Raw genomic sequence first — 12,452 nt, forward strand, 5'->3', positions numbered from 1 at the left:
CTTAATGTTTTTTGGTGAATCCACATCAGCTTGCAGCATGGATATAACTTTCGAAGCTTTTCGTTTTCCAGCCTTACATAAGCTAACTCGTGTTGCCTCCATAAGCTCATAGTATGTATTTGAATTGATTAACTTGGATACTTTCATAGCCTTATATTTCGCAACGTCCTTAGCTGATCGAACTGGATCACTAAGTATAAGTTTTCCATCCAACCATTCCTTGTTTTTTTTTGTGAACCTTTCCTTTATCCTATGCACTTGCTGCCATTTTTTCGCCACTGTTCTGCTGAAATTTCTTATTCGGTTGCAAATTGCGTCTATCTTTTCGTCATTCAATTTTGATTTATCGATGACATTTGCAAAAACATACGCCTCGACTGCCGAAACTTTGTTGGCAGTTACTTTTTCGCTGTACCATACCTCGAAAACTGTACGTTTGTCAACGGACATAGTGCCTAAGAAGTATTCTGTAGTTAGAAACATAAACAAATAAATATGAATTAGACCGCATCCAGTTGAATCAAAACAATTGAACTCCACGAAGGTCGAGAACCATTCCTATTCTATCCAGATGTATGTAAAATATACAATAGTAGGTATAGTAGTTCTGCACTCTTATTTTCTCTTTCTATCTACAGATAGGATATATGTAGAAAGGATCGCAAGGAACAACGCTAGCGAGTTTTTTGCAATACTTTTTTTTCTCGCTTTTCGAGTGTCTCTTATTACTTTTGGTTCGCATAGATCGTTTGCGAGTCTCTCGCAAATGGTTCATGTACGCACTGAAAAACTGCTCTATAGCCCTTAAGAACTGGGCGACAGACAAGACGGACCGACAGACGCACGTGATTATATCGAGTCAGCTTTTGATTCTGATCAAAAGAATATAAACTTTATATTGTCGGAAATGCTTCCTTCTGGATGTTACATACTTCTACACGACTTTAATATACCCCTAAACGCTTTGATTACCGGGTATAAACAGCTGATCCTCCAACGCAAGCTTCTGCCCCCGATTCACATTACAACGCATATGCACAGGTCACGGAACATATTTTCTTTTTAAATACATACCTTCAACACAAGCAAAATCCAAACCTAATAAGTTTGCTGTTGTTTTCACCGAAAATTAAACGCAATAAATACGAGTCGTGTTAGGCTGATACTGGTACTGGTTCCGCGGAGAATTTTTTTCTGCCTTACGTGATTGCGTTGATGTGTGTATTTCTCGATTTTGATATTCGGCTTAAGATACCTTGCTAGCTGGAGCCTTCAGCACCGATCATATAATTTTCTACGATAAATTGGTAAGTTTCCTAAAAGATTTGCTTATTTTCAGTAATCATTTCTATTTGATTATTCATAAAATAAGGTTAAATAAAATGGGTGTGATCATAATTTCGGCTGTTTGCGGTGTTGGAAAATGACTTAACATTTAACATCAAAATACATTTTTTACACAGAAACGAATAGGTAAAATATTCATTTAGCGTAAAAAGATCTTAAATATTTAGAAATGTATCAAATATTGCGAAAAAATAACAAATGGTGCGCCAAAAACCCAAATGTTCTCTTATTTGAATACAGCGGGGTTAAGTTGTATATTTTCCTCAGTATATTTACGGTATATTCTGAAAATGATAAGGTATATTTTGGTATTTGTCTACGGGTAGGTCATACTGGAATGCAATTTGCAAAAAAAAAAAACAGCGTCAACCAAAAAAAAACCAACAATTTTTTAATGTGTGTGAAATAAATATATAATCGAGTCGAAAGAGATCAAAGCCACAGTCAGCACTCAGCAAACAGAATGGAAGCTCTAATTCCAGTTATCAACAAGTTGCAAGATGTCTTCAATACAGTCGGCTCTGACTCAATACAATTGCCGCAAATTGTTGTACTCGGGAGTCAGGTAAGGTGGCAGCAGCGCAGCGTCAGCAGCGGCCCCGAAACGTCGCCAGGTCCCAAAATTACCGCCTTCCCGGGACGGTACCGCGTCGGGGGTTCCGCTGGGAATTTTTTCCTTCCCCTTCCCCACGATGTTTAGGTGTCTCGCGGTCCTCCCCAGGATTATATAACGGGATTAATTTTTGCCGGCAAACGGTGTTTTCCTCCGCCCTTCCCTCCACCATGGTTTCTTCAGCCTACGAATAAATTACCCGTTTATATAATTTCTCATTTTTGGCTATGTTTGGGGTCTGCTATGAAAAATCAATACTCCGCAGCATTCCCCAAAGCAGCTGTCGCCGTGACACATTCCGCAACATACGCGTACCGTACTGGTGCACACTATACATACATATGTATGTATGTATATGGCCTGTCTATGATTCGATCGCAGCTTTAATTGCACTTTGATTCATTCGCCGATGACGAAACTTGAGAGCTCTCAAAGCCAGAGCTGGCCATTGAATTGCGGCTGCAAGATAACAATTGCGGCTGCTAATCTGTCGGGAACACTTCCCTGATGCACGCGCTATCGGCCCCGTCACTAACCGATCCTCTAACTCTACTCCACTGATTGCAGAGCTCCGGCAAGAGTTCGGTTATCGAGAGCGTGGTGGGACGCTCGTTTCTGCCTCGCGGGACGGGCATCGTCACCCGCCGGCCCCTTGTGCTGCAGTTGATTTACTGCCCCCTGGACGATCGCGAGAATCGCTCGGCGGAGAATGGTGAGCATGATAGCCGTCTAAAATTATACGAGACCTCCTCTAAAGCAGTTCCCTTGCAGGCACCTCCAATGCTGAGGAGTGGGGCCGGTTTCTCCACACGAAGAAGTGCTTCACGGACTTTGATGAGATACGACGCGAGATCGAGAACGAGACGGAGCGGGCGGCGGGCAACAACAAGGGCATCTGCCCAGAGCCCATCAACCTGAAGATCTTCTCCACGCGGGTGGTCAACTTGACGCTGGTGGACCTGCCGGGCATCACCAAGGTGCCAGTGGGCGACCAGCCGGAGGATATCGAGGCGCAGATCAAAGACTTGGTCCTCAAGTACATTGAGAACCCCAACTCCATTATTCTGGCTGTGACGGCGGCCAACACGGACATGGCCACCAGCGAGGCACTGAAGCTGGGAAAAGATGTGGACCCCGACGGCCGACGCACCCTGGCCGTGGTCACCAAGCTGGATCTGATGGACGCCGGCACCGATGCCATAGACATACTCTGTGGCCGTGTGATTCCCGTCAAGCTGGGCATCATTGGCGTGATGAATCGCTCGCAGAAAGACATCAATGAGCAGAAGCACATCGACGAGCAGATGAAGGACGAGGCAGCCTTCCTGCAGCGGAAGTACCCGACTCTGGCCACCCGCAATGGCACTCCGTATCTGGCCAAGACCCTGAATCGATTGCTGATGCACCACATCAGAGACTGCCTGCCCGATCTGAAGGTAGGATACTCCTCTGTCCTTTCCTTAGTAAATGCATTAATGGATTAGTGAATGCTCTCCCCAATGCTCCACAGACACGCGTCAACATCATGTCCACGCAATTCCAGTCGCTGCTGAACTCCTACGGCGAGGATGTGTCTGACAAGAGCCAGACCTTGCTGCAGATAATCACCAAGTTTGCCAGCGCCTATAACGCCACTATCGAGGGCACGGCGCGCAACATTGAGACCACCGAGCTGTGCGGCGGTGCTCGGATCTGCTACATTTTCCACGAAACCTTCGGCCGTGTCCTGGACTCCATACACCCGCTGGCGGGTTTGAGCAAAATGGATATACTCACGGCCATTCGCAATGCAACAGGACCGCGCCCAGCTCTGTTCGTGCCGGAAGTCTCGTTCGAGCTGCTGGTGAAGCGGCAGATCCGTCGCCTGGAGGAGCCTTCGCTGCGCTGCGTCGAACTGATACACGAGGAGATGCAGCGCATTGTGCAGCACTGCGGCAACGAAGTGCAGCAGGAGATGTTGCGGTAGGCGAACCATAGAGTAAATAGAGACTGTGATCCGTGATTGACCTGTGATCCCTGTCTTGTAGGTTCCCAAAGCTGCACGAGAAGATTGTGGATGTGGTCACGCAGTTGCTGCGTCGGCGTCTGCCTGCCACCAATGTCATGGTGGAGAACATTGTGGCCATCGAGCTGGCGTACATCAACACCAAGCATCCAGATTTCCACAAGGATGCTGCCCTGGTACCGAGTCTGCTCAAGACAGACAACGATCCCTACTCGCAGGTGAACATGGGACAGCGTCGCGCGAATACTCCGCGCAATCACATGTCGCCACAGGTCTCGTCGCACACCACAGCCTCGCAGCAGCAGCAGCAGCAGCCGCAGCAAAATAATCAACAGCAGCAGCATGATGGCCATGAGCAGGTGCTGTCCCATTTTTGTTTTATATTTAATCGGGATTCATGTTTTTTATGCTCTTTTGGCGTTCCCATGCTAGAACCACGTTGGCGAGAACTCGTCCCATTCGATGGCCAGCAGTTGGCTGTCCAACATCTTACCACCGGCCCCGACGCGTCCGGACAGCATTGAAAACTCGGCCAGCAACACGCCAGTTCACAACAACCTTGTCAGCCCAGTGAAGCCGGTTAACCTGCTGCCGGATGTGCCGGCGAATCACAATCCCCGTCGTCTGACCGACAAGGAGCAGAAAGATTGCGACGTCATTGGTAATTGTCCAATCGCATTCGCCTTTGCATTGGAAGCTAATTTACTTACTGATTGTTTGCTTTTAGAGCGCCTGATCAAATCGTATTTCTACATTGTGCGCAAATCCATTCAGGACTCTGTGCCAAAGGCAATTATGCATTTCCTGGTTAACCACGTCAAGGACAACCTGCAGAGCGAGCTGGTCACACATCTGTACAAGTCGGACAGGGCTGAAACGCTGCTCAACGAGTCCGATCACATTGCAGTGCGCCGAAAAGAGGCGGCAGACATGTTGAAGGTGAGCGCCATGCATGATATGATATGTTTTTATTGATTCGCTTGACACACTCTGTTCTTGTTGCAGGCTCTGACTAGGGCAAACCACATCATTAGCGAGATACGCGAGACCCACATGTGGTAGGGTGTCCACCGAGTGGACACTGGTACGGGCGCGATATTGCAGCCTGTTTCGACTTAATAACCCACAAACAATACATATATGCAGCATACAAACTATTTATTGAAGACAACGTTTGAAGAGAACGAACGCCTCCTTTGTTGAATGTTTCCCCCAGGCACTTAAAAATCATCAAATTGCATGCAGACCCACCATTTCTGTGGGCTTTTCATTTCTTATTCGAGCATTTTGAGTCGTCAGTGAAGACGCAGCCGCGGCCTCGGACGCCAAGGCAGCCAGCATTTGTCTTTCATCAGGCGACTCCACTCTGTCCCCGCTTCAAAGCAGTGGCCATCAATGTAGAAGCCGTAGGTTACTCAAAGCACTTATTACATTTTGAATAGTCTAATAAAAGAAGAAAAAGGTTGATTCAAACTATTCGTATGTTTACATGGGATGCGAAGGTGTGCCAAGCCAAAGCCAAGCAGTGGCGTGGCAGGTTTTCCACCACAATTACTCTGCATTTTCATATTTTATAATAAAATCTTTAATACTTGAATACCAGTTAAAATCTAATTTGGAAAACGTCATTTGTATTGCGGCAAAATGAAAGATAGGCTCAGGTGTGGCATTTCCTTGACGACATCCTATAGTGGGTGTCCACGGTGATACGGCGATACGCTGGTGCGGCAGTTGCTGCCCGCGTTCCGGTCATGACTAAACGTTGCGTTGATTAAATGCTCCGCGACGTATTCGTGTACGTACGTGGGTGTGTGTGTGTATTGGGTCGTATAAATAGGGGAATGAAGCCAGTGCGAGCCTTTGGTTTTCCTGCTACTGCTGCTGCCGGGCGCCCTTAGGCGCGGTTCGTGTCGGAAAGAACACGGACTATGCAGCCGACGCCCCCTTGGCGAATGCCTTCTCGTGCCACTGCAACAGATGCCCGCTGGAGCCCTCCGAGGGTATTTCAAAGCCGCGGTAAATGTACTTCATCAGCACATCAATCAGATCGTTCTGGTCAACCGTATCAATGGCCTGGTCGATTTGTGTGGACTTGATTGATAAGAGTACCCGCAGCGTGATGTTCAGGGCGTGGTCCTGGAAGCGAAGACAATGATTACGATTCGCTCGAGCCGATTTTGCAGGTGCTTACCTTCACCATCTGGTTTTTACAGCGCAACGGAGCGTTCTGGAGAGCACTGAGCAGCGCCTCGACCACCTTGCCCTGCGTCAATAGTGTTGTGATTTCGGTCTCGTCCGGCCCGGCTGCGGCGCTGTCCACGCCGTCGTCCTCCCTGAAGTTGTCCTCGTTATACTGATCCACATCGATTTTACGGAACGCACTGCTGGAGGTGTTCTTTGCCATCTTTTACGTTCGTTCTTTACCCTTTCTTTGCTGAGAAAATGAATCACGAAGAAGACAAGCGGCGAACAGATGTGAAGGACAGGGCTGCCACACGCAGACAAAAATTGGTATTTTGGTTAGTATTTCGTAGTGTTGTGCAGCGCTGAACAAAACTCTCGGCTCTGGTCACACTGTACATTGACTTTGTTGTTGTTTCAAGTGAGTTTTCGTAATGTCAAAATTATTAAAATTGCTAAAACACTAGTTTTTCACACAGCATGGCAAAGTTCCTGGGCCTCAATCGGCTGACCAAGCTTTTCCAGATCATCCAGGAGTGTGGAGGTCTGAAGCAGACCTACCTGAAGCTGTATAGGTGAGCGCCCTGTTCTTATATAAGATTGCAGGAACTCCCAAACACAACACGGATTTCTTTTGCAGAAACGATGATCTGAAGATCGGCACCCTGGTGGGCATCGACAAGTACGGCAACAAGTACTTCGAGAACCCGTTCTACTTTTACGGCCGCAACCGCTGGGTGGAGTACACCCCCCATGTTAACATGGACTACGATGGCTCCCAGATTCCCGCCGAGTGGTACGGATGGATGCACTACAAGGTATAGCTTCTGTTTGTTGTTCGCATAGCATACCTTACTCGTTTAACTCTGCCCGCAGACGGATCTTCCCCCGATTCGCGATGGCTGCAGACCCAAATACAAGTGGATTGCGGACCACAGCGAGAACCTCTCGGGCACCAAGGGTAAGTGCATGCTCGGATTCAGATCCTTTTAACTCGCGTCTGAAATGTGTCTCTTGCAGAGGCCTACATGCCCTACACCACCACTCCCCCCAAGGTGGAGGCCTGGGATCCCTCGGCAAAGAAACAATAGGAGTTCAATAGCTTTACAGTAATATTAAAATTCGAGTGCAAAAGGACGCAATTATGTTAATAAATTTACATTTGTTAACTTATGCAGATGCATGTTGTTCCCTTGAAGAGACTTTCGTCTTTGCGGTAGATTCTGCTGAAGAGATAATTTTATTTTCTCACAATGAATACCTTACATTTAAACATAATTATGACTGGATTATATCTAGCCACTCGTTACTTATTGTAAGCTAGAACAGCTTCTGTTCATAAGGTATAAGCTAGAAGGGTTCCTCTTTGATTTTAAGCGCCTTCTTGGCCCGTCGCTTGTACTTCTTGGCCGTGTCGGCACACTTCGTGGTGATGGTGGCTCGAATGACGCGCTCCTTGCCGCCTGTACGGTTCACGACGCACAACACAATGTCGTCCACCTTTTGCTGGTTCAGCTGCAGTTTGGGAGGTCTCTCGCGCCCATAAAAGGCGGGCGAGGGCTTGCCGGTCAGCGTGTGCGTGGCCAACTCGTCGCTGCTGAAGACAACACCCAACAGCGAGCGGGTGGCCACAGGAGCACTTGTCCAGAAGACTTCCCCGTACTGATGGGCACTGATCTCCGTGCCGTTCGGCCCCAGGACGTACACATAACTGCCGTCGCCGTTCTTTACACGTTGCGGGTATGCAACCAGGTTCTCCCGCTCGTGGTCAGCAGTGGTGTCCTGCAGGTGGGACTCGGCCGAGCTGGTAGATATGTGGCGTGGTCGCTTTGAGGGTGGAGCCGGCACTTCTTCGCAATCCTTGTCGTAGCGCTGGTTCAGCGTCTGCAGCATGGTTGTGAGCCTGCCGAACAGCTGCTCATAGTGGTGCTGGCTCTTCTGGATTTTGCCCACCTGCTGTCTGAACGAGTCCTCGACGGCAGGCAGTGGCTCTATGGAGGTCTGCATGTTTCGTATGCTGCCGCATGCAGTGGTCATGGCCATCAGTTTGGCATTAACAATGCGACGACCAGCAGGGGGCTCACACCCTGTCATCACATTGGTCTGTTTCGAAACCATCTTCTGGGAGGTATGGTCCGTTTTGGTATCCAGCAATGGCTGGTGTTGGCCCAAAGGCCTGAGCACTGTTTTTCGCATGAGTGTGGTTCTTTGCGCCGCCACCTCGCAGTTGATGTAGTTCTCAATGTCCATTTCCTCCAGCTTCACAATCGGACGCGAGAGCAGTCGGTGGTAGTATGGCACAAACGTGGGGGCAAACTGGCTCAGATACTGGTGATACGGATGCGAATACTGTATAGGAAATCGAAGAGATGTCTGCGGATGAATGTGCGTTGCGGCAAGTGGATGCGACGCTGTCTTCTTAATCACTGACATGCAAATGTAATTTTCATCGCTATTTGTAGGGTTATATTTCGATCCCTCCTCGTTCGCCATTCCTTGAAATTTCGTCAGCAGGTAGAAAGAATGTTGCTTCGATTTTGCAAATGTGCAGCTGCAGTGGATTTCTAGATTTATTTGCGAATTTTTTAAGCTCCGAATTGTTTTTATGATCGAGGATTAACGGCATTCCCTTTTCAGCAGATGGCAGCTCTACCTGTCAGTTTTTAGGGCTGGCTAATCTGCGTCTTCATTCCTTCTGCGAATATTAGGGCTAAGGATCGTGGGTTGGGTATGGTGTTATGACATTAGACTTTGCTAACTGACTAGCGGGAAAAATAGAGAAAGCCCCATGGGAAATGCCTGCAGTCAGAGCGAGATAAGTATATGCGTCAAGCTGGCTTTCCAGTTGAGCTGTTTGTTCGCAGCAAATTAGCCAAGTCTAATGTCATAACACCTGTAATTAACAATTTTTGAGGGCAAAATAAATCTAAATATGCACAAAACACTATAAAAGAATTCCACCAACATTGGGACTATTATGTACAAAATATTCTCAAAATATTTAAATCATAGCCGCATAAGTCTAAGTTTACTTAAACATATTTTTGTATTTTTTTTGTTCAAGGCCTTCGCGAATAATATCTGAACATCTGTATTACTTGAATATCCCACCTACCTGACCGAATTATTCATGTTTTTACCAGAACCAATACCAGAATAGTCGAATTTAAGGGTGTGTTTCCTATCAGAGAGGATCATATAAGTGAATGTGTGTGTGCACGCTCGTTTTCTAAAAGGATGTGATGTGGTTTATTGGTAGTGGTCCCATTGCATTCGGATTCCAATGAATTTCAATGAGCCTCAAAACCGGTTTATTACAAACCAAATTCTATTGTATATTTTGCTTCTTAGGAAAGCTGGCTGGAAACCACAAATCTAAAATAATATGTATTATTAGGATGCACACATTTCACATAGTACATATAGTGAATACCACACTTTCATTATAATTTCAACTGTAACTGCAATTTAAATATCTTCTGCATGCTGAGCGGAATAATTTCATTCCATCCCTGATATAGCGAAATATTTGCGCTGCTCGACAACTCTGCCGCTCGCAGCAATGTTCCCGCGCGAAACATATGTATGAAATATAACACGAATGAGAGGGACGGAGCGACAGCTGGGCCGGCTAGTTGGGAAATAGAATACAATACAATATATGGAGAATAGAAAGTGAAGAAGTGCCACAACGAGGGAGAGATTCCAGCACCACCAAGCGCAGCACAGCCCCTGCACATGTACATATGTATGCAGTTTTGCCATCGTGTGCGTGTGCGTGTGTGTGTCTTCTGCGCTCCAGGTAGCTCTTACTGTAGTTGGAATCCATTGTTTATTAAAACCTACCCCGAGAGCCTGCAGTCTGGTTTTCGCGTAGCGTTCCCTGACATTCTGCCGCCAATTTTCCCCGACTTATGCGCTCATTTGAAGCTGATCCGGCGAGGAGAACACTAGAACACGACTCAACTGGGACCAAAGACAGTCATGGATTCGAACGTAAGTGCATCATTTGGATACCAGCGCATCCACAGTGCTCACTCTGACGATCCCTTGCAGGAATACAAACGCATCGTGAGCGCCAACGGGTCCCACTTTGTCAGTGTGCTCGACGAGGCAAAGTATCACCGACAGCAGGCGCCAATGCTGCTGAATGCCTGGTCCCAGACCACCAGCGACGACTTCGAGATGCTGCGCAGCGTTAGCATCGACTCCAATATGGATGTCGAGAACCGTGTCCTGCGCGAAAAGGTGCGCTACCTGGAGAGCAAGCTGAAGGAGCACACGGATCTGCTGTCACAGATCCATGCCACCTCGGCGCGCATGCAGCAGACGCTGGGAGTGTCGGATGCTGCCTCCTCAACTCCGCCCGCCTATCAAAGCCATCAGATCCTGACGCCGCCCAGCTCTGTGATCTGTGCACCCGTTCAGAGCTCCCAGCAGCAGCGGGCCGAGGTGCTGGACTACAAGATCATTTCGGCATCGGACGACGCCGACGCCATTGAGATTCGCCTGGCAGCAGAGAGCCTGAACAGCCTGAGCACCTCTTCCGACTCTGATCGCCTCGAAATGTGTATGGGGGCGGACAACCAGCATCGGATGCATCAGACGCATCCCACGCCCCAAATACTGAACAGAGACATAAAACGAGAATTATCCAGACAGCCGGAGTTTGAGCCCCTGCAATTCAACAAGCGGCGTAAGTTGCAGGAGATCCAGGTTCAGGAGACTTCGTCTCCGAAGGCAAAAGGCAAGTTGCCCTTGAAACAGAAGCTCAGAACCAACGATACCAGCAGCGGTCAGTCCAATGACAATGTTATGATCTCCCTCGGGCCTAACAACACCTGTGTCCCGGCCAGCGTGTTTGAGAACATCAACTGGGCGGCCTGCTCCTTGGCCACCCGGAAGCTGCTCGTCACAATCTTCGACCGCGAGACCCTGGCCACCCACTCCATGACGGGGAAACCCTCACCCGCCTTCAAGGACCAGCCGAAGCCGCTTAAGCAAATGCTGGACCCCGCCAAGATCCAGGACATTATCTTCGCCGTCACCCACAAATGCAATGCCAGCGAGAAGGAGGTCCGCAATGCCATCACCACAAAATGCGCGGACGAGAACAAAATGCTGAAGATCCAGAACGGAAAGCGTCGGAGCAGCGGTGTCAACGGGAAGGAGAACATGGTTTAGCTTAGTTTTCATGTTTCAAATGGAGCACCAAAAGGAAAAACTCAACCCACAAATTCATCCACCATAGATAAGGTTTATTAATTAATTGATTATGTACTACTTTAATACATATACATAGGCATATGTAGGCTATTTCACAGATCTCGAAGATATTATTCCAATCTGAACCAAATCGTTAGTTATTTCATTTGTATCAGGGGGGTTCTAATTAGATTGGGGCCAGTTTCTGTCGATTTTCGTGGTGGAAGGGCAACCACTGGGCAAGTGCAGGACATAGTAGCTTTAGAAGTCAAGTAGGACTTGTGGTGCGAAAAAAACCATTGAATGGCGCCAAATATTCATATTCTTGAAGAATTTCTAGAGTGACCATCTCAATAACAGCTTAGTAATTTTAAGCGCTGCCATACTTTTGCCGGACAGTCAGCTGACAGCTGTTTACACTCATGTTTTTGGCGCTTTGTTTTGCGGCTTCGTCTCTTTTGATTTATTAAGATATTGAATGAAAATGGAATGTTAAACGATTGAATGGCGTTCGATTTAGAAAATATTACAAACTGTTTCTTACCCCAATTGGTTGAACAAGTCTTCGAAAACTACCAAGTAAAATCCAACAGTTGCAGCCTCACGAAAGGTAAAGTAAATTTCCTGCACAATTATTTTCAATTATAAAACTTATCTTTTACAGAGGACCGAGAGCAGCTGTTTTACGACCTTTCGCAATTGCTGGGAGAAGAGCTAGTGGAGCGATCCCTGCATTTGCTGGACGCATATAGTTTTACCTACTACTATTCTGAAAACAATCGGAGGCAGTGCCTTGTGGAACTCCAAAAAGGAACGATTTATTTTCGAGTGATCCCGGGGACTAACTACTGCAAGTGCGACTTCTTTCAAAGCTATGTCCTGCAGCTTCCCGGTATAGTTCTATACCACGACCTTCCAAGTGGAATAACCACTACACTTGACGGCTGGTGCGCAGGTAGCAAAGTCTCATACACATGCCCGCACGTTTTGGCCCTTAAATTGCATCGATTGCTGCAGAATCCTGCGGGACGCAAGTCAACTGAGCAGACAATCGCTGCTAAAGAGTTCCGGATGCTGCGCAGCTCCATCTTCCAAGACTAG

The 12,452-nt window shown here is 47.5% G+C and overlaps 6 protein-coding genes across 6 annotated transcripts; 4 read left to right on the forward strand and 2 right to left on the reverse strand.

Annotated features, from left to right (window-relative positions):
- The first annotated feature begins 1,690 nt into the window (after positions 1-1,690).
- LOC111069197 (dynamin-1-like protein) lies at positions 1,691-5,567 on the forward strand. The gene is made up of 8 exons (XM_041595920.1): positions 1,691-1,912; positions 2,528-2,672; positions 2,732-3,396; positions 3,471-3,922; positions 3,988-4,324; positions 4,398-4,626; positions 4,693-4,904; positions 4,971-5,567. The coding sequence occupies exons 1-8, from the start codon at positions 1,811-1,813 to the stop codon at positions 5,025-5,027; spliced, it is 2,199 nt and encodes a 732-aa protein (XP_041451854.1). The 5' UTR covers positions 1,691-1,810; the 3' UTR covers positions 5,028-5,567.
- On the reverse strand, positions 5,107-6,456 carry LOC111069199 (actin-related protein 2/3 complex subunit 5-B). The gene is made up of 2 exons (XM_022359142.2): positions 6,157-6,456; positions 5,107-6,101 (listed from the first exon to the last, which is right to left on the reverse strand). Exons 1-2 carry the CDS (start codon positions 6,367-6,369, stop codon positions 5,892-5,894), a joined length of 423 nt encoding a protein of 140 aa, XP_022214834.2. The 5' UTR covers positions 6,370-6,456; the 3' UTR covers positions 5,107-5,891.
- Positions 6,457-6,487: 31 nt separating this feature from the next.
- Positions 6,488-7,319, forward strand: LOC111069200 (probable NADH dehydrogenase [ubiquinone] 1 alpha subcomplex subunit 12). The gene is made up of 5 exons (XM_022359144.2): positions 6,488-6,567; positions 6,626-6,721; positions 6,787-6,964; positions 7,023-7,107; positions 7,167-7,319. The coding sequence occupies exons 2-5, from the start codon at positions 6,627-6,629 to the stop codon at positions 7,235-7,237; spliced, it is 429 nt and encodes a 142-aa protein (XP_022214836.1). The 5' UTR covers positions 6,488-6,567; position 6,626; the 3' UTR covers positions 7,238-7,319.
- Positions 7,320-7,345: 26 nt separating this feature from the next.
- On the reverse strand, positions 7,346-8,863 carry LOC111069198 (early boundary activity protein 2). Its single transcript, XM_022359141.2, has one exon. The coding sequence runs from the start codon at positions 8,637-8,639 to the stop codon at positions 7,497-7,499; it is 1,143 nt and encodes a 380-aa protein (XP_022214833.2). The 5' UTR covers positions 8,640-8,863; the 3' UTR covers positions 7,346-7,496.
- Positions 8,864-9,712: 849 nt separating this feature from the next.
- LOC111069243 (protein insensitive) lies at positions 9,713-11,507 on the forward strand. The gene is made up of 2 exons (XM_022359215.2): positions 9,713-10,142; positions 10,203-11,507. The coding sequence occupies exons 1-2, from the start codon at positions 10,131-10,133 to the stop codon at positions 11,328-11,330; spliced, it is 1,140 nt and encodes a 379-aa protein (XP_022214907.1). The 5' UTR covers positions 9,713-10,130; the 3' UTR covers positions 11,331-11,507.
- Positions 11,508-11,766: 259 nt separating this feature from the next.
- On the forward strand, positions 11,767-12,452 carry LOC111069204. Its single transcript, XM_022359147.2, has 2 exons — positions 11,767-11,961; positions 12,016-12,452. Exons 1-2 carry the CDS (start codon positions 11,856-11,858, stop codon positions 12,450-12,452), a joined length of 543 nt encoding a protein of 180 aa, XP_022214839.2. The 5' UTR covers positions 11,767-11,855.

This window comes from Drosophila obscura, unplaced genomic scaffold (assembly GCF_018151105.1).
Source record: "Drosophila obscura isolate BZ-5 IFL unplaced genomic scaffold, ASM1815110v1 contig_9, whole genome shotgun sequence".
Taxonomy (NCBI): domain Eukaryota; kingdom Metazoa; phylum Arthropoda; class Insecta; order Diptera; family Drosophilidae; genus Drosophila; species Drosophila obscura.